This window comes from Polyodon spathula, chromosome 24, assembly GCF_017654505.1.
Source record: "Polyodon spathula isolate WHYD16114869_AA chromosome 24, ASM1765450v1, whole genome shotgun sequence".
Classification (NCBI taxonomy): domain Eukaryota; kingdom Metazoa; phylum Chordata; class Actinopteri; order Acipenseriformes; family Polyodontidae; genus Polyodon; species Polyodon spathula.
In genome coordinates this window covers 6,700,613-6,727,888 of record NC_054557.1, presented here as the reverse complement: position 1 = coordinate 6,727,888, position 27,276 = coordinate 6,700,613, and the positions used below count along the sequence as shown (strand labels likewise).

At 36.7% G+C, this 27,276-nt stretch overlaps 1 protein-coding gene across 1 annotated transcript; it reads right to left on the bottom strand.

The window, feature by feature from the left end:
* Positions 1–20: 20 nt before the first annotated feature.
* On the bottom strand, positions 21–25,428 carry LOC121299347 (Bardet-Biedl syndrome 4 protein-like). The gene is made up of 16 exons (XM_041227056.1): positions 25,348–25,428; positions 23,353–23,404; positions 16,978–17,057; positions 13,497–13,560; positions 12,861–12,972; positions 12,692–12,764; positions 12,147–12,200; positions 11,617–11,744; positions 9,592–9,646; positions 8,439–8,507; positions 7,511–7,663; positions 6,449–6,620; positions 5,641–5,710; positions 4,225–4,369; positions 3,612–3,822; positions 21–3,123 (listed from the first exon to the last, which is right to left on the bottom strand). Exons 1-16 carry the CDS (start codon positions 25,369–25,371, stop codon positions 2,975–2,977), a joined length of 1,611 nt encoding a protein of 536 aa, XP_041082990.1. The 5' UTR covers positions 25,372–25,428; the 3' UTR covers positions 21–2,974.
* Between the last annotated feature and the right edge of the window lie 1,848 nt (positions 25,429–27,276).

The window sequence follows — 27,276 nt, the reverse complement described above, 5'->3', positions numbered from 1 at the left end:
GTGCCTTTAAACCGTATTAGTTGCCTTTTAAACCTGGTTAAAAGTGCTAAATATGGTTGGCGTCCACACTATGCAGCGTTTAATACCGTACTCGAGAACCGGACTCAAGACCACCTCGGGGGGTAGTCTCGAGTGTGGTTTGAAATTAGATCGCATCAGGTAGTGCGGTTTGTCAGAAGTGCGGACGCTGTAATACCAAACTGCATTTTTTGTGTATCCTCCAATATCCCATAATGCTTTGTGATATGTTTGGTAAAATCTGCAGAACAGGCACCAGAAGGACTTGCTGTCAGAGTACACTCCACACTAGATATTCATTTTTATGCTTGAAATAAAAAATCTGTTAGGACATCACTGTTAAACTAGTGGGGAAAATAACAAAAGCACAACGTTAACTTAGGGACTGCAAAAATGCAATGCGAGTTAAAAGTAGGATCGGGGATGAACAGTTCACGTAATTTATCAGCTCTGTTTGAAATAAATTAAAGGGACCAGAATTAGGCTCAGGCAAGATATGACGGTAAAAACATAGATTGTTTTGTAATGAACAGCTTTTTTTCTGAGTTTTTAATTATGAAACAGAATCGGCTCCATTTGTTTAACTGAGTAAAAATAAAACCTGAAAACTTCAAGCCCAACTTGTGTGTGTTCACATTTACTTTTTACAAAATACTTGTTTTATTTCTTTTTAGCAATATGGACCTCTATTAATATGGAGCATTTAAAATAAAATAGTACATGGTGGGAAACTATATCATGTTAATTTCCACTGGTAGGAACTGTAAATGAACTATTCTAATTCTGTATTGATGCATTAAACCTGGCTAAACATGAAACGATACTTCAGTGTGGACACTTTGAGCTGGATTAATTGGAACAGTTTCGAGTATGGTTCTCGGTTATGTAGTGTGGACAGGGCCTTAAAGGTTGTCTATGCAATGCTGAATATGCCTCTGTGACTGAATATTGGCAAGTACTGAATTCTCTTTGTCTGGATTAAATATCTGAGTTATTTGTTGAATTAGCCAGACATATCAAATAACTTCTGATATGTTACAATGATTTCCTTACCATCTCTGAATTTATTAGTTGGTTTGGTTACAGTAGAATTAAATAGATAATAAAATGCACAGTGGATTTTAGATGTGATTGATGCAGGCTTTGCAAATATCCTGGATGAGTGGTACAGGGAAAACTTGGGAACTAGTTTATTTGAGTTAACTGACAATCTCAGTCTGGTACTGGGTCCCAGCCTTTTGCTTTTTAAACCGTAATGCTTCTACATTCACTTACTGGGTTAATTACCTGACTTGCCAATCTACTGCTTTTAGGTAAATTTAGTGTCTCCAGTTTGTGACTGGCTTACTGGATTTAAGAAACACCATGAAAAATGTTTGTATTGCAATATTCAACACGAGTGCAATATAACATTGTGGAAAAGTATATACATAATCAATTTAAAATGCAATTTGGTCTTGCATAACAGCAATAAAAATGGTACAAAGCATAACACTTTTTTTCAAAAAATCCAATATTCCATTTTAAATTCTTTAAGGGGTTTTATAAAAATGTCTTAAAGCTGGTCTCCTAAAGTATGACTATGTAATCCTCTCTTTATAATCCTGAAACAACTGGAGGATATTCTGTTAAGAGTAGCTGGTCCTGTCTCAAGGTGCTAATACTAGTTGAATATCTTAAACCTCTACTTGCATAATGGGAGCATTTAAGTTTGCTGGGTTTTTTTGTTTATTTTAAGATTTGAGTCCAATAAAGTTCTTCTTTTAAACTTAAAGCTTTTGTTAACAGTGTATGCTTTTTCTAAGTCTCAAGATCCGAAAAGATGATGCATCTGCCAGGAATCCTCCCACTTCCCAATGCTTCACTGCCATGACAAAATAATAAAGACAAAGTTATCACAAGAAAATAACTTCAAGCTTTTTCTTGCTACAACACAATGCCATGAATAGGGTGCATATAGATGTAAGTAGTCTCTTGAAATAAATATGCAGTTTACCGCCTGAAGCATTTAATGTTCTTCAGATAAACCATGAAATAGGTAAAAACTAAAAACTGGAATGAAATCTAAAATTACAAAAATACCTATAGATATCTAGAGATACCTGCAATGTACCACTGTCCATTAAGAATCCCCTCAATGCACACATTTAAAAATCACTGGGACTACAACTTTGTGAAGCAGATTATTTTTTTAAAATGATTGTTTCCTCCTAGAATGTCCAGGTTACTATTTAATGTGTTAAAATACAGCAGGTTAGTGTAATAGAACCGATTGACTGAATATATCTAATTTATTTGACATTTAGTATTTAAAACACTAAAGGCAGGCATTTGCACCTGTATACATTTGTAAGCATACAAATAAAAATAACTGCCTCTATAGACAGAAAACGTAGAACAATTGAACACTATATAAAACAAAATAGATTAATTTTTTGCATTAAAAAAAAAAAAAAAACTGGTCCCATGAAAGAAATAGTTTTAAAATCGCTACACATTTAAATGGTTAGAATCATTTTTGTGTACCAACAAGTTAAAATAAATAAGAAAGCTGACTGGTAAAAACCCATACCCTGTAAACAACCATTGATAAAATACTGTACTATATACCTAGCAACAATTATTGTGTAAATCTTTCTGCCTGACAGATCCACTCTGGCAGCCAGCATTAATGTACAGATTTATTCCTCCATTCGGCTGCGCAAAAGGGTCTAATGTTTTTAACTTTCCTTTTTTTTTTATATAACTTTGACATGGCTGCCTTGCTTTCCACATTTGCAGGTGAGTATTGGACGCAGTACAGAATTGTGCACATTAAATAATTAACTGCATCAGTGCAAAACAAATCACACCAAGGATCCTTTTTTTCAAAAAAAAAAAAAAAAAAAAAAAGGCTTGTTGCTAGCCACTCCTGTGCAGCAGACTAGGACGTTCCTTGATGTGGATATGTGGCTTTCTACTCTGCCAGCGGCTTGGATTTCCTCTTCTCTTTCTTCTTGTCCTTGGTTTCAGTGGGGGAGGTGGGTTCCTCCGGGGCAACCTCGGCACTGGGTTCTGGTTCCAGGGGCAGAGAGGGGGGCTTCTGCTGGCTCGGGACTGCACCACCTGATGAACATAACAAACCAAACACCTGAGACACAGCTTGCTTTGAATCTGATGTCTTGGGGTCAGTGGATGTCGGAGGGACAGCTGTGCAAATGGGGTGGGCGTGTTGTTTCTATACGTTTGAGAGTTAATTAAAATATATATTTTTTTTTTTACAAACAAGGTAACCTGCATTTTACTGGATCTTTTCATATTAACCACTTCATTGCTGAGCCTCCTTGCACACCCAGTGCTACAGAAAAAGCAGTTTTGTTATAAATTCATATGTAGGTGATTTTAACTCACAATATGAATATTACATATTGTTTCCCATTATTGGAGGTATAAAAAGAAACACTTCAAGACTGACCCCTTTGGTCTCAAGATCAAAAAACACAGCTCAGTCTTGATTATATATTTACATGATCCTGCATTACTATGAGGTAGATATAAAGTTTATAAGATAGGAGTCCATTGAAGTAAACATTGTCTGGCGAGTGTTGCTTTACCTCCAGACAGCTGCATGTTTTTGCTGTAACCAACAGCGGATGACATAGCCTGCCCTAACGCCTTGTTAGTGCCCAAAGGCTGCTGAGAGCTGGTGGATTTGATGGAGGTGGCAGATTGCTGCTTAGATTTGGAGTCCTTGGTTGGCTTGGTCCAAACGAGATTCTCCCCGACCTGGAGGGCTGCTCCCATCTTCAGAGCCATATCAACCAACTGAGAAGAAAGAGGAAACTTTCTAAAAGAACAGCACATGCATTGATATAGCACCTTTCAAATGCTCTTCACAAAATACTGCTACACAAGCATGATATGAAAATAACATTATTACAAAACATGTTATTTTCATTTCAGTTGTCACTGTGGACAAGAACACATGCAGAGCATTAAAGTCTTGGTCTTGGCTTTGGCCGGTCTTTATATACTGTTCATGGTAGGCCTCTGCCGCATTACGAGCACTTTGCCTATTACACACATGAACAGCAAGTCTACACATTGATTAACAGTGTAGGTGTTCCTTTCTGCCATGACTGTCTAAACTTGAAAAGAAACACAATCACTGGAACATTAAACTAATGGTAGCTCTGTGGTCATGAGGGTCATTGTGCAGGGACTAACCTCAGGATCAAACTCAGTATTGCTGTTGCTCTCAATAAGTTTGTTCACCCTCTTCTCCATATCCTGAAACTGCTGCAGCGCTTCCTTCTTTAAGCCCTGGTTATACTGGAAGATGGCATAGTTCATACTGATCAGCGGATTGGACCTTGAAGGAAAAAGTACAAACATGATTTACAGTATGTACATACAATTCTAATTACCAAGTCTAACGTGAAGTTCACAAACACATCTGCTAGGTTGGTTATAGTTCCGCATCCTTCGACAGCAAACAGTTTTGGAAGTGCTTTGGATGGATAAAGAATTCCTGTTTGGTGTACTAATTAATGTGTAACTGACAGTTTTATTTTTTACTACAAATGTATGTGCTGTGATGCAGATGCATGTTTTAATGTAACATTTGAGGAGAGAGCTTTCCTTAGGGGAGAATTTAAACAACATTCAGAAAAATACAGAAAATATTATTTTGTATATTTAAATCTAAATACACATTGTCCAGGGACCAGTCATCACAATGCTCTTAAGTTAAGGAGAAGTCATGCTAAACAGAGACTTGAAAACGTGTGTGAAACACTAACTTGTTTATGAACGTGGTCATCTGGTTAGGAATTTAAAACAAAGTCATTGTTTAACACTCGGTTAAATAATTTCTGAGTTTCATGGCTGGCAGAATGGGGTTTCTTTGGATATATTGTATTCAGCAATGTGTACTCTGGAATTTCAACAAGATTACAGGGGCATTGCGCAGCCCAGCATTGAATTAAAGTTATGATGGACATCAAAAGCACATATTTAAACAAGCCACAAAGCCCTACTAGAACTCATTCCAAAACATGAAAATCCTGGCTAACTCACATTTGAACAAGCTATAACAACTACATAGTGCAGGATTAGGGCTAGGGAAACATACAGGGATTTTGAAAGCAAACACAATGAAAATATAATTAAACCTTTTCTAAAAAAATATATTATTCTTTTACTGCCAAAAAGCACATGATAAACACTTGCATCAGCTTCAGAATCAGATTTTAATAAGTGATAAGTATTACATAGTTTGAATAGTATTTAATCTGTAGCCTCCTCTATAGGACTTGTCAGTTTCTGTAGCACAAGAACTAGGGGCATGTAGCCAGTAGTTATGCATTGTTTCAAGATGAACATGTAAGCAAAAGCAGTTGTCCTTGCCGTGTCCAAGTGCCTTCACCCACTTTAAAAGTTGGGTGCTCACTACAACGACACTGTTGTGCTTATGAAGTGGTTTATACAGATCAAATTATGAATTCAATAATTTTGATATCTCAAATAAGAACTTTATTGTGCACCCTACTTGAAACTAATTCTGTTTCGCTTTGGTTCGGTTCTACCAGAAAAAAACGCTTAACCCCCAAACACATTTCTTATAAAACAATGCAAACTTACTGGTCCAGAGCAGCTGCTTGCTTGTATGATCTTTTGGCATTTTCAAGATCCTCCAGGTTGGTCAGGGCCACTATAAAAATACAATTTAAATATTTATTTATCATCATTTTTGCTTTGTTGATTTGTGTGCAAATGAACTAAGAATACATGTAAGTGTGACCATTTTAAATATATCATATCTTAAATCCGATTATGATTGTCTCTTTTTGTTACAATAATTTTCTCTCACAAAATCCTGGATTGAATGTGTCGGTTACTTGCCATTATATAAGCTGTGAAACATGCAAAAAAAGCAATTTATAGCTTACTGTCTGATACACTAGAGCCAGTGTTATCCAAATACATTAATGACAAGTTTTTATTTATTTATTTATTTTTTAAGTAGATGTTTACCCCTTTATTGCTACATTTTATTTTATTTTCTTCTTTAAGGTCAATTGGTACATTTTATGATGACTTTGACTATTACTTGTGCAAGTCAGTTAAGCCAAATTCAAACTGAAAACAATGAAAGAGGTGAAAGAATCTGAAATGTACTTTCTTATGAACGAAAAGTCACTGTACAAAAGTGTTTCAAAAGGATATGTGTGTATGATAGCAATCCAACTCGTTGGCTCATATAGTTTAATTCCAAAATGAAGAAATACAAATGTGATGGAACACATATTCAGCATTTTACAGCAGGAATCAGGCTGGTTCTAGAGTGGCCAAATGCTGTTTTAACACTTTTCCCAAAACTACCAATGGGCCGGCCTTCTATACAGGACTATACCAACAGAGGAGAAAAAAGATGCTGTTATAAAAGTACCAGCCAGCAGCATGAAGAGCTCTCCCATCTTGGGATTCAGGTTGATGGCTGCGCTCAGGAAATGGAAGGAGGAAGCATACTGCTGCATGGTGAGATGGACCAACCCCAGGTTATACAAGACCTTCCAGTCGAAAGGAGACAGGTAATTCGCTCGCTTCAAACAGCTGATTGCCTAGAAGATGCACAGAATAGTTTGGAATTCAAGAAAGTTGCGAATTACTAATGCACTGAACTGAGATTTGTAATTTTCCTGACTAGCTATTCTAGGGAGTTCACATTGTGGACAAACATGCTTGACCATCTTTTTTCAAGCCTGGGCTCAAACCCATACCTTCCACAGTGCAGTCCAGCACTCTGAACACTGAACACCTTAATAGATTTATTCATACCTTGAAAAGCTGATTATGTCAGCATGACAAATGTGCTAATTAGAGAGCCTAATTACATGATAACTCAGCTCCAAGTGTAATCCTTGCTCACAGTTTAAAAAAAAAAAAAAAGATGATTAGATTAATAACCCTTCAGAGAATCAGAAAATAAAACCTGGAGGCACAGTATAAGAACATTACAATTTTTATGATCCCCTTTTATCTTGTTGGTAACTGTAATGTAGCGTTTAAGTTGGACGTTATGTACAAGTGCATGTATGGAATTTACCATTCATTGAAATCCAATGACAGATTAACTGGAGGAATCGCACTGTAGTATAGGTCCTCAAAGCTGTGTCTGTGGGCGCATTTGTACCTGCAGGACTAGAGTGTTGTGTGCACAAAGGCATCTGACATACAGAGCTCTGGAATATCTAATTACGGATGCAGTAGTAGAGGAACTAAAGTCACAATCCACTACTCTGCTCTCATGTGATCTCAATGTTTGTGCCATTTGAGAAATCTGGAATAATTAATGTGACGTCATTTGAATCTGATACAATCAATCTGATTCTAACTAACTGATACATACTCGTTTCAGATGGCTGTATCACAGCAATACCAGGGTTTGCTGAGGGTTAGATTTCTGTACAGCTACTTAGTGCTGAATGCGTGATCCCTTACTGGTACTTACTGCTACATATTTCTTCTTCCCAAAGAAACACATTCCTATGTTGTTCCATAATGGGGGGCTCTCCGGGATGGCGGAGGCAGCAACACGGTACTTGTTCATGGCCACATCGAAATCTCCATGGGTCTGCATCATGCTGCCTGCAGCCAATATAGCCTGGACAGGGAGGAAGAATGGCTATATTAATTACAAACATTTCACCAGTTGGTCCCGGAAACCTAACATTACCTCGCCACATTATAAGGACCTGTCTCCCTGAATGGATCAGCATCGCCCTGGTGTGGGGCGTGTTCTCCTGGTCTACCCTGGTGTGGGGCGTGTTCTCCTGGTCTACCCTGGTGTGGGGCGTGTTCTCCTGGTCTACCCTGGTGTGGGGCGTGTTCTCCTGGTCTACCCTGGTGTGGGGCGTGTTCTCCTGGTCTACCCTGGTGTGGGGCGTGTTCTCCTGGTCTACCCTGGTGTGGGGCGTGTTCTCCTGGTCTACCCTGGTGTGGGATGTGTTTTCCTGGTATACCCTGGGTCCCTTCATTAATCTGGATGGCTAAACGAATGCCATAGTTTACTTCAACTATGCAATTGTAACCTGATGGCGATGGCTATGGCTGCTTTCAAGACAATAATGCACTCGTCCACCGTGACAATTTTGCAGACACTATAAGAAGCAAGATAGAGACTTCAGACATCTTCCAGGGCCATGACAATCCCTGGATCTCAACATGTTATCATTTGGCCCACTGTTACAAATTGCTTCATGAAAGCGAACCAACCCATTTTCCAACTGTTCTACAAAAAATATTGGATAATAATAAAGATACAACTGTAGTTGTGTCCCAGATACATCGATGTTGGCTCCTGTTGTGTTGGAGCAAAAGAACTGGAGGTTAAAAATTGCGTTCCAAGACACTGAGAAATCTACTGAGCAAATTCTCACCTTGTAGTTGTTGGGATCATAGGTGAGAGCATTCCCAAGGTGTTCAAATGCCTTCTGATAAGCTCCAAGCTGGAAGAAAAATTATAGAAAAGATACCCAGATACACATTTGTATGTCTACCCTTTTTATGTAAGTATAATACAGTACATTTCCTAATGTTATCCGATCCAAGGAGTCCAAGATATTGTAACCAAGCTGCGGTCTGTCCTTGAAACAATTACAGCGTTAGGGAGGTTGGCCAATATTAAACCATGTTCCACAAACAGCAAATTTGACTCGGCTATGATGTGTTTAGTTATATCAAATGCAGACACAGCTTCGCATGCGTAATTGAAACAGATATTTGACCTGGCGTAGTGATGCACATACTGCAGTATGCAAAACATGGTCCGCAAACTCTCAAATGCCTATATACTTGAAATGGAAGTTTTTGTGGTCTGTATAATTGATATTGGTAGAGTTCAAAGCAACGCAGCAGTGAAATGGTCCTTTTTACTGGACAACCCTGTAATGAAACTTAAGTTAAAAAATCACAGAATACAGCTATGTACCAAACAGTAAGATAATACCTTAAAGTGTACTGTCTCTATGCTACTGTAAATTGAAAAGTCACAACTTCAATATAGCAGCTATCTTAGGTCAGAGGTCAGTTTCATAGCCAGCAAAACATTTAACATGAAGGGTTTATATAACACTGCAGACACGAATTCACTGCCAGAAATGGTTTCTGAGATACGAAGGCTTTAACACTGTGGTAGATTTACAAAAAAAACAAAAAAAAAACAACAATTGTACCATTTTCTTGCACAACACCCATGATTAAAGTTAGGAATCAAAGAATACATATGTGTACAGAGTATGATGCCAACTTCTTGAAGCACTGGGTCACCCAGAAAGCAATAAAAACACACGAGAGCTGTTTTATCACAGGTCAAAGTGAAAAGATGTTGTCTGAATTTGTCCGCAGAGTTTCCACAGCTGAAATGGTGTATGAGATATTAGCAGCAGTAGGTGTTGTGGCGGGCTGACAAACTTAAAACTTACGGGGACGCTTAATGAGGAATTCCAGCGACAGGCATTTATAGAGACCCATTAATTTACAGGAGGTGATACACCTAATGAAGCCATGAAACCATTTCACTCCTCCTCTTACCTGCAGGTAGAGTAACCCAAGGGTCGTCAGAAGGTCAGTGTTCTCAGGAGAAAACCTAAATGGTTCAAATAAAATGCACCATAAATAACTGTCTGTCCATTCAAAGTTTAGCAGTCATCTTCAAGATTTTAGAACACTTTTTATTTGAAATGGTACAGCAGTACACAGATAATCGAAAGACTGAAACAATTAAGCATTCATTATTGTATAAAGGATTAAGGTGCAGTTGTTCTCTTTGGGCTCCATTAAATACTTTAAAACATAAGATATTTGGCCCTTATTAAATAACCTGTATTGTTACGAAACCACCATTTTGGCCTACTATTGAAAATCATTAAATAAAACCCTGTATCTTTTTTCTTTTTTTTTTTAGTAGATTGTTAATATTAGAAAGGACAGAACCAACATGCATTATCACTAGGGTGACCAGAGTTTCATAGCTCAAAACCAGGACAGTTTGATAAGACTAATTAAACCATTTAAATATATATCCTCTCACTCTTAGTATTTTTTTATTTTTTAAGCGGCTAGCTAATTTCAGTACACTTCTGGGAGTATAATTTGTGGCTAGTTAGTTTAAGTAGCCATATTGGCCCTGACTATCAACCCTTTTCCGACCGTCGGGGAGGGCTTTCGTGGCGGGGTTTGAACTTTCCAACTGTTTTTCATGTTCTTAGCAAAAATCAAAAATGGTCAGGAAGGATGAGAACCGTTGCAAAGACCCCAATTCCGACACTATGAAGAATGTTATGCAAATGAAATGGTACCTATTTAACATCCCCCTCCCCCATGCAAAAATCTAAATGCGTATTTTCCATCTAAAGTGGTTCCGCCTGTTTCAAAGAGTCCTAATGGAGGTGGGAACCTACTTTTGTAGATCTGTGCTAAAATAAAAAGGTCTGCTGTCAGTAGAGTGAGTCTTTGACTATACTAATGCAGATGGTGCCCGATGTGCTGCTAGGGATTGCTTGACTATACTAATGGTGATGGTGCCCAATATGCTGCTAGAGATTGCTTGACTATACTAATGGTGATGGTGCCCAATATGCTACTAGAGATTGCTTGACTATACTAATGGAGATGGTGCCCAATGTGCTGCTAGAGATTGCTTGACTATACTAATGGAGTTGGTGCCCAATGTGCTGCTAGAGATTGCTTGACTATACTAATGGAGATGGTGCCCGATGTGCTGCTAGGGATTGCTGCAACTAGAGGATGAAAGGGATAATGTAGCTATATTAAAATGAGCTCTCTAACTTTACTGTTTTTTCTCTCTGTCCTGACTATTACATTCTACTAAATGTATAGTCTCTTGTTTCTCCATATTTCCTTAAACACATGTCTGTTTTGTTTTCCTCTGACTTTACTATCTTTCAATCCCATTTGCCCACTGATTGAAATCCTGAAATGGTAGGGGTCCCCGGGTGACGGTTCACGTCCAGGCTGTGCAAAGAGGCTGAACTTTGCTGGGGACCCCGAGGGGGCTGTCACATTAGCTCTGACACTCCCGGGGTGGGGGTTGGGAAACCGGCAGGGACTTATTCTCCTCATCGCACAACATCGAACCCTACTGGCCAGACACCAAGCACATTCAGAGTGGATAAGAAGCAGGGCTGATCTCTGTCTTCCGGGATCGGTAGCCCACCCACAGCTGCTCTGCTTCTGGCTTTAGGCTTGTGAGATTGGAGGACGCTCCGAATGCCCTGCAGCACACGGTCTTGTGTGCTTATTTATGAATAAAGTATTTTATATCTAAACATATGATTTGTCTACTCTTTTTTTTTTTTTATTTTTATTTTTATTTTATTTTTATTTTTATTTTTATTATTATTATTATTATTATTATTGTTATTTCTTAGCAGATGCTCTTAACCAGGGCGACTTACAATTGTTACAAGTTATCACAGTACAAAGTATCGCATTATAAAATATCAAATTTTTACTATGTTTTTGTTAATTCCACACACTGAACATTACTGGTATATCTTCTTATTTTTTCCTGAATTTAAGCAGAAGCACACTTACTCCACAGCCTTTTTGTACACTTCAATTGCACTTGCTGTGTCCCCTTCCAGTAGACAGATCTTCCCAAGCATCACGAACGTTATGTCATGTTTATTCAGCTGCAGCGAACAATTCATCTTCTCTTTTGCCTTTTGAAAAAAAAAAAAAAAAAATCACTTTACTTAAAGGATGAAAAGCTACTGAATTAAACTAAATGTGTTTGTTATTATAATTTAAATATGCTAGAAGTCTGGTCCATAAACCCTAGCAAGAGTTTTTCAAAGTGTTGTACTTATTCTTTTTTCTTTTTTTTTTTTCATTTTTTATATGGCTTCCTTTTATATGCTGATTTTTAGAATCAATATTTACTGTGTATTGCTAGAGCTTTAACTTCCAGATTACCCTTTTAGAAAAGTACATTATATATATATATATATATATATATATATATATTAATACACACACACACCATGTAATAATAAAAAATATTTACTTAATAAATAAATAAATAAATAAAACAGTAGGACATTCAACTTCATCATAGTACTTACATGTTTAAAATCCTTCAGGTACATATAGCACACACCAAGATTATAGAAAACCTCCTGCATTCAAACAAAATAAAATATATTATAAACTGGCAAGATACCTCTGCACTGACAGCAGCAAGTTATTATGCCATTAGGTTTCAAAGTGATCAATTCCAGTAGAACGTATATGTGATCTTCCAGTACAGTACTCTGAATCCAGCCCTTTGACTTCATCTGGAGGTGAAGGGGAATTACTGTATAACAACTGGTTTCTGAGGGACATACATAAGCCACCTGACTATCTATGGAATCTTTGCTTGAACCCAGTTTCACAGTTAGGCTGGACCGAAGCAGATTCAAACCTAACCTCGGATCTCACCTAAAATCACGCACTTATATCCTTATTCTAGCTCAAACATCATGGCAAGTTTTTAATGAACTGCATACCTGAATTGCTAGAAACAAAAAAAAAAAAAAGTGAACATTATATTGGTGCTTAAAAGAAAAAAGGGTCTGGTATTTAACAATAAACATTACCCAGGAATAGAAGAACATAAGCATCTTACCCAGTCATTCTCATTGAGCTTAATGGCCTCGTTGTAAACTTCAATGGCAGCTTTGTGTTTACCAAGCAGAAACCTTGCAGACAGGCACGACAACAAGTTATACAAGAGAAATGAAAAGAACAAACTCTTTTTGACACAGTATGGCTCATCAATTTACATTTACACTTACAGTGACCTGGCCACTTGTTTTAGATTGTCTGGACTGTGGGGATTGAGAATCGCACAGGTCTGAAAAAGCTCCAGGGATTCTTGAATCTTCCCTTCAAGACGGAATATTAAAGCTACAAGACAACATAAAAAAAGAGCTTACACCAAAATTAATTTATAAATTTAAGTTTGCAACATTGTGCCCAGCATCAAGACGTATTGGTCACTATTTCTTATGCAAACTTGTATTGGTTTAGAACATTCTGCTATTCAGGAAAAATAAAAAAAATAGTAAGATGGCACTGCTTGTTTCCATACATGCAAGTACATGAACTCATCAGAAAATACTACTGTTTGAGATATCAAGTGTTGAAAAATGCTTTATTGCTGTGTTTATTTCAGTCATGAGGACAGCCATAAACATGAATTCCTAGAATAACGGCAGTACTTATTTTAAAATATTTACCAATGTCGGATGCTTGTAGTAGTCCTTAAAGCACGTGACTGATTATCAAAAGGTGTGTTGGGATTTGGGTTCTAGCCCCAGCTTTAGTTGATCCAAACTCCATGGACAAAGCCCTTGTGAAGCTTCTTGCCATAAGGTTGGGTAATTTTCAATTGTAAATGAAAATGGCACAAACTGTAATATTAGACTCACCTTGGACATAAACAGCATATTCACACATTCCCTGGGACTCCTGTAGCTGTTCTTTGATAACAGCCTAAAATTAAGAAACAAAATTAAAATATTAAAAACTTAACCAATGAAAACTAATGAGTTACAGCATTCTCTCTCTGGTCATGACAAAATTAGGGGAGAACAATTCTGAGTCCTCTAATAACCAAACCAATGCCACACTACTCTCCACTATACACATAAGCTCCCAACCACTCCCAAGAACCCTATTTTTAAATGCAAACATAGCATTAAATGAAAAAGCATGTTAAATACCTAATTAATAAATACCGGCTAACATTGGGGATAGCGTACTGATAGTTCCAAATTGCACGACAATTGATAAGGGCTAGACCCACAGACTCTGGGCCTAGAGCTTACTTGCCTGGTATTTATTGCAAACAGGCAATAATTGACTGCAAGTCGCATATTCTTGAGAAAAACAGCCAAATCCACATGTCTGGGCGTCGAGCTAACGGTAACTTCTCTTACAAATGACGGATGCTGACTGAGGAAATCGAAACGCCCAAGATAACATGGCAACAGCTAGCTAACATCCTAAGAACAACAAGTTGGAAAACAGTAATTTTATTTACTCTTATTTTACAGCAATGCTCAAGGCTACCTCAGCACATGACACTAGTTACATCTTTTGCACACAACACAAACACATTACACACACACACACAGTACAAAGAAAGAGGTGTAACCACAGAACACTGTCCCTGTACTATTGGTTAAGTGTCAGGAACAGGGGAATGAAAACACCCTGCAAAACTGGGTACTTAATGTCCTACAAACTGTAAAAACTTTGAATCTCCTTGTTCTGTTATGGAAACTTGATCCCTGCATATAAAATTAACATTTACTGAAGAAATGGAGTCTGTGCATTTTCTTAAATCTACTTACTCACTTTTTAAATTATATCACATTTCAAAATATTGTTCCCTATTTACAGACACCATTTTAATACAATAAAGTTCACACCAAACATCATTTAAGAATAATCTGGTCGATTTATCTGATCTCCTACCAAGAGTTGGAAATAATTTCCAAACCCCTTCTTCTTTAAAGAAACTCTTGCATGAAGGGGGTATTTGTCAACTGTTGTTCAAAAGATTTTACTGAAAATATTTCAGTTAAGGTATTAATGCCATTTTTTTTAATAATCAAATAAATAAATTACTTTGTAATGATTTTTGTTTGTAAATTACACCTTGATTTAACTACAGCTGCTAAACTGATCATATTAAGGATAAATGTAGAAACAATGTTTGATACCAGAAACAAAGATTTGTCTAGTCCTATATTAATTTTCCACAAGCATTTTACAAAAAATGGTGTCCATAAGCAGCTATTTGGGGTTTTTAGTGGCTAAAGATTTCTCAGATAGGCGTAGAAACCTACCAACAAGGTTTCCTACCTTTTATTGCAGATTAAATAAAAAAAGACAACTACAGTCAAAGCTATATTCTTTGCAGACATTTAGCAAGTCTGAATTCATAAATAATACATCTCAGTAGGAAAAGGTCAAAAATGAGATTGTGTGACCTATCAATAAATGTTGTGCAGCAGGACTTCCAAGTCTCATGAGGGAAGCGTTCAGATTGTAATCAAACATTCCCAGGGGGTGTCCAGATGAAAGGGCGCTGCCTACCTGCCTGCCTCCTAGTATAGATCTCCGGCTCTTTCTAAGCTGAGCAAGGGGCAGGCCACCCAGCAGGTGCCATTTCCTGTAGGTGGCAACTGAGGCATTTCAGCAGCGGTAGGGATAAATTGGGAAAGTAATCACCATAATACAATTTTTTATTATTATTTTTTTTTTTTTTTAAATTGGGATAAAATAATTCTGATGGTGGTTTATACTGTATGTCATTTAGTCATGCAAACTAAAAAAAAAAATGTTAATGCATTGCTATACAATAATCAAAACAGGAATTTCATTCATCATAAAATAATTTACATTTTAATGTTGCTATATTTGTAGCAAAACATAACATGTGAATAATAACGTCCATACAAAAGTTACGTTGTTTTGAAAGAATACATGCTCACTCCAGCACAAAATAGCACCCTCAACCCCCTTCAGACCACCTATACAGCGTGCTGTACAATATGCAGGCCATATGGCAATGTCTGTAAAGGGTATACTACATTATGGGCTGTGGAAACATATTAGTTGTGGATAAATAGAAGCAGAATGAGTCATAGTATAATTTTCAGTCAAGACGAGTAAACAGTGTAAGGTGCAGTAATCTGTTACTGACAGGGCACAGAATTTAGCAGAGAACTTGGCCAAAAAACGCAAAAGCATAGTACAATTAAATAAGACTAGTGAACACACAGAGGGTCCTTATAGTTTCACACTATATTAATCCATTTGATAAAAAACTTTATGTACAAAATTCACATTTTGACTGAGAATCCTAAAGATAAATTGAGATCAGATGAGTTTTACTTCTTAAAAAAAATAATTCAGTTGAAATGATCATCAGAATCCTCCCTGGGGAAAAGAACTCCCAGTTAAACACATTAAATACATTATGAATGTTAATGCAGGTCATGATATAACCCTGTTTTTTTGTCATCACTGCATTTGCTTTTACTCAAGGGGGATTGTATTTATTTATTTTTTTTACCGCTGTTTTAATATTTGATTTGTATTTGACTACATCTGCTAAATTGATATTATTAAGGGAAATGTAGGCATGTTTGGTACCAGGAGCACATTTGTCTTGTGCTATCTGTAACTTTCCAGTTCTTCACAACAGACAAAAAAATCAGTTAATAAATAATAATAATAAGAATAATAATAATATTATCATTAATTATTAATAATAATATTATAATACCCATGCAACACCTGAAAATTAATAAATCAGAGCCATCAGTAACATGAAAAAAAATCATTACCATGATCATATTTCCACTGTATTCACATGTAAAAATGTAAGATTGACATACAGACTGACTGATTATCAATAACGTGTTTTAAAGAAGCACATTTAACCACAACTGAACAAGCACAAAAAACAACACACAGAAAGACAGCGGAAAGGACACACTGCCTCCACATACCCCGAGATTATGATATATTGAATATTTCACCAGAATTTCACCAGAAATGAACAAGAGTTTCTCAAGGATTATGCAAAACTCTAAAATTACATACAAATATGTAAAACCCTTTATAAGATAATAATTCACTTTTCTGGTGTCTTGTCATGTCACAGATCCTTGTTAGGGAATTTTATTTTCATTCACTGCAGCCCATCTATTATTTAAGATATACTGCACATCCCTCCATCACATGTATAATCAGTGTGTGTACATACATACTGTATACACACAAACTGTAAATCCCAATCCAAATGCAGAGGCAGATAAACACACTCAGCACCAGCCTTCAATTCTTAACGACACAGCACTAACACAAGCACACACCAGTAAAGCAATCTCTTACCTTGCAGGTTTCATAGTCTTTTCGGATGTAGTGGAGATGGATCAGCCAGTTCCTTCTTTCAAAAATGGCCAGCTCCAGTGCTGAGTGGAAAACATTAGAAGAGCAGACACGGCATTCAGAAATGATTCGACAGAGCACCTTTTCTCGTCGTGCCATGCCACGCTGCTCTTGGGGAAACCCACTCCCTCCACCTGGCTAGCACTTCTACCCCAGCAAACACTTGTGAAGTGGAGAAAAGCTGCACAGTTGATATCAGTACGGTGCAGCTTCACAGAAAGGGCTCCAGTTATTTCATCAGCTGTCAAAATTATTTGCTGCAAGTCATTTTGTTTTTACCAGTTAAATATTAGAAGCTGTTTCATCCAGTACTCGCTCCCACCCACCTACACAAGGCTCACGTGGGATACATTAAAGATTCAGTTCAGAAAGCTGGAGTTGAATACAAAATTATTTCTTTTCACTTCTGGTCTCAATATAATCCAGGAGGATGACTGTTAAGCAAAATTACCAAAAGCTTTAATGAGCAGTTATGATAATAATAAAGGTTCACAAATGATTTACTTTATACAGACATTAGCATTGAGCATAACCATAGCAACAAGAAACATTTCCAGAAAAATAATATTTTCAGTTAAATATTTGAACAGTGCTGAAAACATCTGTGGAACAAAATTATAAAGAGCAGTAGTCATAATTCAGTTAAAAATATATATAAAAATATATAACACTATCTGACAATTTCCCCTTTTTTAACACCAGTATATTTTCTCCGTGTGGCAAAATCTAGCATGGAATATGCGACTGCTGTGTTCTTTTGGTTAAAGACTGCTAAACAGTGAATCTATACCCCTAGCACAAACAGAAGGACGTCTTACTGTGAGGTAACCTGTTAACACTACATCTATAAGCACTAGTAGAATGTGTAAGGTGTTTTATGACATGCATTATTTCGCAGTGTAATGGTATTGAACATTCGGACTTGCTGACAGAGGGGAGATTCAAATGATACAGCAACCCCAGTTGTTGCCCTGTTCTATTGAACAATTCAATAACCCTTTGTGCACAGCTGGAGAGTATCGTTTTGCTAATGCAGTGGTATATTCCAGGAAGCGTCCTCCTATAACTGGCACTTTGATTAATTAGTGTCATAAATGGAGAAAATCAATAGAATATGTTTTTATTCAATAAACCTCAGGAGGTGAAAACAGACTTTGTTAATGTTTAATTTAAAGTACATCTCAACAAGTACTGGGCCAGTGCATAAAAGTCACAAACAAAGGTGTCCAGAACTTGACCTTGATCCATGTGTCATTAAGGCAGCTGCATAAATATGCCGCCACCTCTTTATATGGAGATGACTCAGCACCCCCACATCAATGTCATAGAGAAGAACGCATTGTGCACTTCATCATTTTCTTTTAAATGCGGTGAAGCTGATCCAGTCCAATTACATTGGCAGGCTTCAAAGACACCTTTGAAGTCTGCTGGAGGTTGCTGAAGAACTCTGCTCTGTTTACTTTCTACAGTCAGGCTTGTGATTTGCACTAACAGACTGCATTTCCAAAAGCAGCTCTAAACTTATAAAAATGGTACATTTATTATTCCTCTGCCCCCAGCCGTTGTTAAGGAAAGGGAGAGGAAAGGATAAGAAAAGCAGTGTTATTTTGTACTTCTTGTTAGAAGTTGTGTTAGTTTTTGTTGTTTGAATTCAATAAAGTACTGAAACATTATGCTGTTTTACAAGTTCAAGTTCACCCCATATGGACTCGACTAGAGGTTCCTTCCCCACCTAAATAAATGCCTTCCCAAAAACACAAACCCTTATGGCAGCTGTTCTTAACACTGGTCTTCAAATACCCAGCAGTACCAAGTCTTGGTTTCAACCAGGAGTTAAATAGTGGTTTTAAATCTGTTTTCCAGTGGACACAACGCAGTACTCAAAGACAGAAACTTTTAATAGTCGGTAGCTACGGTGGTTTCTTTCTGCAACTCCAACAATACAAATGCTGTCTAAATGGGTAACCGCAAAGAACATATATTATCAAAGGACAGTGGTACCTACAACTGAATTGCAGTATTATACTAGTCATGGTCAGCCAGTACCAATTAAGATTCTACAAAAAATGTAAATCTGAAAATGCTCACAGATACAATGACAATGGCCTGGATTTTCCACTTTCCTTTATTAAGCAGTGGTGAAAATGTCCCATTATTTAAGTTAAATACCCCATTCTAAGGGACATGTTTAAGTTTTTATATATATATATATATATATATATATATATATATATATATATATATATATATATATATATATATAGACACACACACACACACACACACACACACACACACACGTATTTGTGCATAATAATAATAGTCAGATTTTTCACCTACGGAAATATGGATCATACATCTGAATGTGAATGGTTTTAGATGATTTATTCCCCGGGCAGTATAATGCCAGTGTTATTGTTGTGAAAGAGACAGCTGTCTGGTTACCAGGCAACTGGCTGGCCCTGGTGTCCTACAAGCTGCTGGAGTGTAAGAGAGAGGAGTGAGGAAGTGGAGGGACACAGGCAGTGGAGAGGAGAGAGGAGAGGCTTAGCATGAAAAGCAGGGGGAGCTTAAAGAAACTAACACAGGCAGACAGGATGGGCCAGGCAATGAAACAAAGACAAAGCTTGAAACTGTTTTACGAACAGCACAAAGAATATTTCTGCATCACACAATTACTGTGATTGTCTATGCTGATTTCCCAATCTGCTTTCAATTAAGACTAAACTGCCACCATATTGAAACCTGTTTTTCCTAAGTGCACTTTGCCAAATCTGTTTCAGATCTGTAAACTATGTTGTGCCTAAATGGTGACATCATAGCTGAAACCACATATAGGGTTATGGTATTTCTCTTGCATTGCGTTTTTTTCCCATATATGCATGACTGTGTTTTGAACAAAGCGTGACATTCAAAATCTAGTCCAAGTTCACATCTGAGTAGCAGGCATGAATGATTTATTCTGTAGCTTTGCCCCACTTCCCCTCACAGAATGTCAGCTTCTGTTTAATGTGAATATTTATCAATGTTTAATAATGGCATGTATAACATACAGGGATTAATCATTCTGGTTATTTTTACTTGGATGTTAGCCATGCTTATGAGAGGGGTGAGTATTAAAAATAACCCGAATGTCATGTCTGGAATAGAAGACACAAAGCACCCCTAAACAACAACAAGAATGCATATTGGAAGGTAAGATCACTTTGATATTTCTGATGCCACGCATATAAAAACCTGGAATGCTTTAACTCGCTCAGTAGTAAGTAACTGTTCTGAAAGAGAACTAGTTGGATGACTAATTAGTTTCAGTATCTTAGCTATACAGTATGAGCGTACTCAAGTTTAAGTTACTTGTCAGGTGTTTTGAGTTATTATTCCTAGACTTGTGTGCTCTCAATCTCTGTTGTCATGTTATTTGTCAAATCTCTCAATTTAATATTTTTGAATAAATAGTTATTTAATCAATGTCATGAGGGACAAATGATCATGCCCAAAATGCGGCTTTAACAGAAACATGCTTCAAACACGGGCAATTCAATGTGGTGTATCTGTGAATTCTACAAGCACAAACAGATGAACAAGCTTACAATAGTAATGCCACAATCACCTTCAATTGTGTGCCGTCTAGATGTGTATCAATTGTGTGCTGTCTAAATTTATATTTTGGATTTCTGCAGCATGCAGGGATTATCGGGATGGTAAGAAGCACCCCTGCCAATACATATTATTTTGCCAGAATAATAACTGAGTCTTTCTGCCGCAGCTCCTGCAGAGTCTGCAAAGATTCATAACAGCAGGGAGGGATGGCAGAGCTTCTTTGTCCCTTTCCCAATGTGATTCTGAATAAAGAAATCACACTAATTATGAAATGTGAACTAGAATAAGGATTTACTGCTTTTGGATAGTCTATAACTGCAGCCTGCTTCACTCCTGGGACTCCTCAAATTCAGTTCCACTGTCTAGTGGGGACACCTGCTGGAAAGGGTTGGGATTGCAGCTTAACAGTCAGATTGTAGGCATATGTTTTAGTCAAGATTTATTAATGTTACCCCTCACCCCCCTTTCTTAGTATAAACCAAGATGGACAATAACAACATTTTCAGTTATTTTGTAATTGGCTATAAATGCTGAATGTCTGAACTCCCATTACATACAACTTTCTCCCTAATTAGAGGTTACTTTCAGTAAGCTTTTTGAACACAAGCTTATGAAGGCAGGAGAAAACCTTTTTAATCAAATCGAGTCTAAAATTAGTCGAAACACAACACACTACAATGATGCTTAGTGAAATATACATTTAACTCAAGATTGGAACAAGGAATGGCAAGTGCTAATATAGATATATATATATATATGATATGAAAGTGCTTTGGGATCTATAGTTTTGTAACTGCGTCAATCCGTCATGCCTTAGTTTTTATAAAATTACATTTTTTTCTATTACTATTTTTTGTAATTGTTTCACATGCTGTATTCACTTTAACCTTGCATTATAACTCCATTCCAAACCAATTATAACTCCATTCCAGAACATGAAATGCAAATATGGCTCTTTGTAGCTGGCTGTGATAACACGGTCCTGTCTTTTTCACCAGTGTACATGGTCTCCTTCATCAGTTCCTCCGGGAACTACTGTAGCTATTGGGAAATTAAGCCAATTTATTCTAACGACAATTTCAATGACAAATTACATTTTCACGGCATCTAGCCATCAGTGCTATGTCTGCATGTTTTATTTATTTATTTACTTTTTTTCAACATAATGCTTTTGAGTTTTTGAAATGAGAAATTAATACATGGTACTATATTACTTTAGAAGTGTGCTAAAGATTCAGGTTTTTGAATACTGGATGTGTCCCACAATCTTGTTCAATTTAATACCAAAATATAGTACATATACTTTGCGTGTGTTTTTGATGACTTCATTGTTTGTAAATTACTGTAAGCCAAACCCCCAGATTCTTCTGTCTTTCTTAAACGTTGTCTTCACTGTCTCCCGGATTTGTCATTATTGACTGTTACAAAGTTTATGTTAGTATTTCAAAATGAAATGTACGATTATTGGCTATTTTTATAGTCTATGATGAAACACCTAAACATGCCAGACACATGGTCAGAGTGACCAGATCACTTCTAAAAAGAAACTAATTGTACAAGCATGTCAGTAGCATACATCTCCAGCCACGACTGTAAAAACTGCATTAGAACTGTCAGCATCATGAAAACGTTGATGCCCGTTTACAGAATGTACAGAATAGGATAGGAATTGAAATGTGTATTCACAATTTGATCAGGACTCTCCAGCTATCTTTTTCTACTAATATAAAAGTGTGACATACAGATGAATGGACGAACGGACAGACAGGCATCTCCATACGGTACCTGCCCATAACATCAAGCGCAATACATTATACTAAATAATGCCATGACAATTGTATACACAGTTCTCCAGATATATGCAACAATGTAAATGTGACATACAGATGGATGGTTGTATAGACAGACAGACAGACAGCCCCATATATTCTTAAGAATGCTAAATAATATTAATACCTGGTTTCATGACAATTGGATAAATAGTTCTCTAGACATAATCTCTTCCATCACATCCCCTTTGTAGGTTAGTTCTTCCAGAGTGGGGCTAACACATGTCTAGTCACAGTCCATGTTTTTTAAACCAGTGCTTTGTTTTTTGTTCACACACACAAAAAAAAAAAACTTTTCTTGAATTGGTGTTTAGTTCTAGTAATATTAACTAGAGCTTTTATTCTCAAAAAAAAAATTACAAAATCATTTTTATGCTAAAAGGAATCAATCATTGCTAATATGCGACCCCTTTCTCCCTCAGCAGTATAAAGAAGAATCCTTTGTTTGGAGGAGGTAGCAGGGGGATGAAGGTTGTGAGAAGCAGGGCATGCTCTCAGCTAAAACACCAGGATAGCTGTTGCTTGGGTACTGTATGTTTAGTCTTTAGTTTGTTTATTTGTTGAACCCTTTAGTTTCCTTTGTTTTATTTGTGTTAATATTTTAAAATCAAGATTAAAGACTTTTTTACAGTTTAGCCTTCTTCATTTATTAATGTCCTGTTTTCTACACATATCTTGATTTTCTTCTTCTTCTTCTTCTTCTTCTTCTTCAGTAATTTTTACTACTTCTTGATACTGCATACTTTCTTCTGTTTTAACTGGCATGTAAAAGCACTTTGAGATACTGTGGTATGAAAGGTGCTATATTAAATTAATTGAAATTGAAAAATTGATATGCAGCCATTTTTGGGAATATAAACAGCTGATAATTGCAAACATAAAAACATACCTTTTTTGGAGATAGGCTTCTTAACTTCAGTGGCCACAGGAAGCTGAAGTTCCTGAAAATAATAAAATAAAATCTTTCAGAGCTGTATTTCCTGGCTGAAGTAAAATAGTTTCCACTCCTTAGTGACACCTACTGGGAAACACAAGCCTTGAGCAGCATTTTCCATCTAAATATAAATAAAACAAATGAACAAAAATAGATACCTGCAGGAAATGATCTCACTTTCAACAGCAGGTTAAAAGGCTGAACTCGTTCTTTGCTTTGACATAAATAGCACAATGAAAATGTGAGGAAAAATTCCTCAAGCCTCACACTCACACTTAAATGAGCAAATTGGACACCATGACAAAGTGTCCACTGATTTAATAAAAATGTTATAACTTATAGCCTTTAACCCTATTTAATAGGAACACAGGACTAATTCCAATATGCAATTAATCATGCTGTAAATTGCAAATGTGTGGGCATACTAAAGTTAGTTTTTTACTTTAATGGTATTTTTTTTTTTTTTCAAGTATCATCAATTGAACATCATTCTTAAGAAATAACTTTAAATGGTTTGCAAACAGTGGTATATTTGGTGTGCATTTTATCAAAGTAGCCTGCCTGTGGTATGCATAGAGCATAATACTGTAATACTGTAGTTTATCCTAGTTATAAAAATGAATAAACATGATCATACCTATGTGACTACTTTAAACTTTTAACACCCCATTTACTAATTAAAGCAGACACGTCCTGTGATCTGTTTAGTGCACATTTAGCAGGGGCCTGATTGCTTAAATTGATGGCAGCTGACCATTTAAATAATGTACCTAAGAATGTGGTATGAAACCCAGGACTGGGAGCAGGACTAGTGCGAGTTACTAACAGTGTTAAAGGCACAATATAACAGACTGACAAACGGTCAGGATCAATGTATAAGGGTTTTCCCATTTTATTGAATGAGGACCCTAAAAACAAAGTGAAGCTTTTCTGCTAATGCTTTCATCAGTGCTAAAAGTCATAATTACACAAAGGTCTGCATTTTATTGATAGAAAATGTGTCTTCTGCAGGTTAGAGTAGTTCTGCTATATTCTCAGTGCTGGTTGCTCAGAAAAGCACAGCTACTCTGGTTCAGGCTTGCGCTTTTACTGGTTGCACAGCAGGATTCTGCTAAGCTTCACAATCAGATTATGGAACAGATTGTGAGGTGATTAGTGAGCGTTTCTATTCAACATTAAGCATGCTAATAAAAACAAATATATTTTCACAGACCCAGCTACTAAAATTCAGTCACTTTTAACCCAGCTGAAATAAACAATCTTATACAGGGAAGTGAGTGTTTTTTGGCACATGATAGATACAATTGATAGATCGTTTCATTGAACATTATGATTAGGCATGATTCATCTTAGTGCTGCCTACACAGTCAAGCTATTACCGGTATTTTTTTGTAATACTTTTTGGGTCACAAATTATACCTCATCTTTATGTTAAATGTTGTTTGGGGAAAAACTGAGCTTTTGATGTTCACACACTGTTAAACTTTTTACATTGGTAATACATTCAAATAGTATACCACATATTTTCATGCACAACACATTAACAAAGACTACAACTGTACATAAAAAGTACAAAACGCAGCTGACTTCACAATCCTGATGTTACTGTAAATCTTCCTGTATATGCCGACAGATTCCGCAATATGAATAAATGTAAAGGCTGAATGCATAGCGACTGTCTTTTGGTAAATATTACTCTCCTAAACGCTAAGCAGGTGGTCTATAACCGACTGTGTATGAAACAGTTTTATAAGACATGCCCCAAACCCCACCTGCTTCATCGCTCAACACTGTACTCCTGACTAGTAATTTGTCTAAAAAGGGGTGGGAAGCTGGGGTTTGTCTCCCTTACCTATCCGCTTTATGCAGAAACACGTATCCCCGCACACATTCACGTTACCAGTCACTAAAATCTATTTTTTTAAAGGTGTGTTTTTATTTTTTCCTTACCGTTTGGGAATTCTCCTCCGCCATCTTCAGCTTGAACCCCACCACAGGAAGTTGTCCGTTACCAAGGTTACAAACACAGTACAACCTTACCCAACAGGAATTAAAAGCTGCCGCGCTGTGGCGGAATTGTTTTGTTCTGGGTTGTTTTTCTTGCACTATATATACCATTACTAGTCAAAAGTTTGAGTACACCTACTTGAAAACAGGTTTTTCATGATTATCTATGCTTTTAACTGTATAAACTTCTCTATAAACACTTAATATTTCATTATATGATACGTGTACTTATAGAAGCTTCATCTTCATGTTTGGTTCTAAGAACTCTGGATATTTCACATGTATTGAAAAGGGAGGGACGTGGAGGTAGTACAGGACGGTAAGGGATAAGAGTGGAAGGTGGTGGTTTTGCTGTCTGAGGAAAGAGGCTAACCCTAAAGGCTAAATTGTGTATATGCTGCTGCGTTTTAGTGTTGTATTTTCACGAAAGAAACTTAAAACAAAAAAAAGTAAGATTCCCTCCAGTGGAATAACGAGGTATTGCATGCCAAGGAAAACACTTTGGACAACAACACAAGACATCTGCTATCGACCTTGTATATTACCCTTTGCATGCATTACCTCTTTCCGCCGCTGGGCAGAGTCATGAGCACATGGTCAGCAGTAGAATGTCATGACATTTCAGACCCATAACCTCCTACTGCTGCAAGCATGCCAATGTGGTTTTTCATTAATTTTACACTGATATTAAGTTGTATTATTAAATGTTGGAGTTATGGGTTTATTAGTCCACTGTTTGTATTTGCTGCATTTCAATATTTTCAGGAATAAAGATTGAAATTAAAATTGAAATTGATTTCTTATGTTAAATACATTTTCTGATTGTAGGTAGGTGGTCCAGTGGATTTGTTTGAACTGTAACACATACGCAAGCAATTTCTCATTTTTCGTCTTTCATTTTTAAAGAATTAACAATGTTACATCTCAAGGACATGGATAGTCCAGGAGTCTCGTTCCTTAACCCTGCGTTCATGTGACCAATGATGGACAGGGTTCAAATCTGAGCAATGGAATTCCATTGCATATTAAATGCTTTGTGTTTAACATTTATTGTCACAGAACCTTTGAGGCAATGTAAAGGTAAACTCAGCAGGGGCCCAGCTGCAGGAATGGTTTATTTCACCACCCTTGCACGCATGTTTTCTCTGTAATTCTTTCTAGGTATGTCACTTCAAGACATGGTTCTGATTTCTGAAGCAATTGTGATTTCTGGTCATCCAATATTGATATTTTTACACATATTTGGAAATGTCACAATGTTTTTTTCAGGGATCAGGAATCCCAGACAAATATCCAAACCGTAGCCAGTTAGAGGCAGAGATAGAAACTTTGCACAAAAGTGTGTGCTACCATAGGAGTTGCTATTTTTCCCTAAAGTATGTTCTCTTACGGCAGCATTTTATTGTTCCCTTTATTGTATAGTTTTACCTCAAATTGTTTTCATGTTGAGACAATTAATATGTACACATATTCATTTGTATTTAATTATGGTTGTTAGATTTGTTTTGGTTTGGAATTGATCCCAGGAGTTGATTACTTTATATTTCTAATGTTCAATATTTCCCTCTTTTACATATTTTGTAAATATGTTACATAAAAAATAATAACAAATAAAAAGATTAAAACGGAACACCACTCGATGCTGGTAAACTACATTCAGTGTAAATAATTGACAACATTGCTGTAAAAACCAAATCAGTGACCTGTCAGTAACATTCAAGTCTGACAAAGATAAATGCCTCAACTACTTGTGATAAAGAAAGTCCAGACCAAGTTTAGACACTTCTCTAGATGTAAAAAGTGTTACATGTTGCCCAACAGACAGATCACATTTAAATATCCTCAGATTCTGATACTCTTAATATAGAATGT

What these genes read in the sequence shown, in the direction of transcription:
- LOC121299347 (XM_041227056.1), bottom strand. Translation starts at nt 25,371, where the DNA reads ATGGCGGAGGAGAATTCCCAAACG. An exon ending in GAAGCCTATCTCCAAAAAAG is followed by an intron (nt 17,058 to 23,352) that starts GTATGTTTTTAT and finishes TTTTCCACTCAG; the next exon opens with CACTGGAGCTGGCCATTTTT. An exon ending in ATACTGAGTTTGATCCTGAG is followed by an intron (nt 3,823 to 4,224) that starts GTTAGTCCCTGC and finishes CTTTCTTCTCAG; the next exon opens with TTGGTTGATATGGCTCTGAA.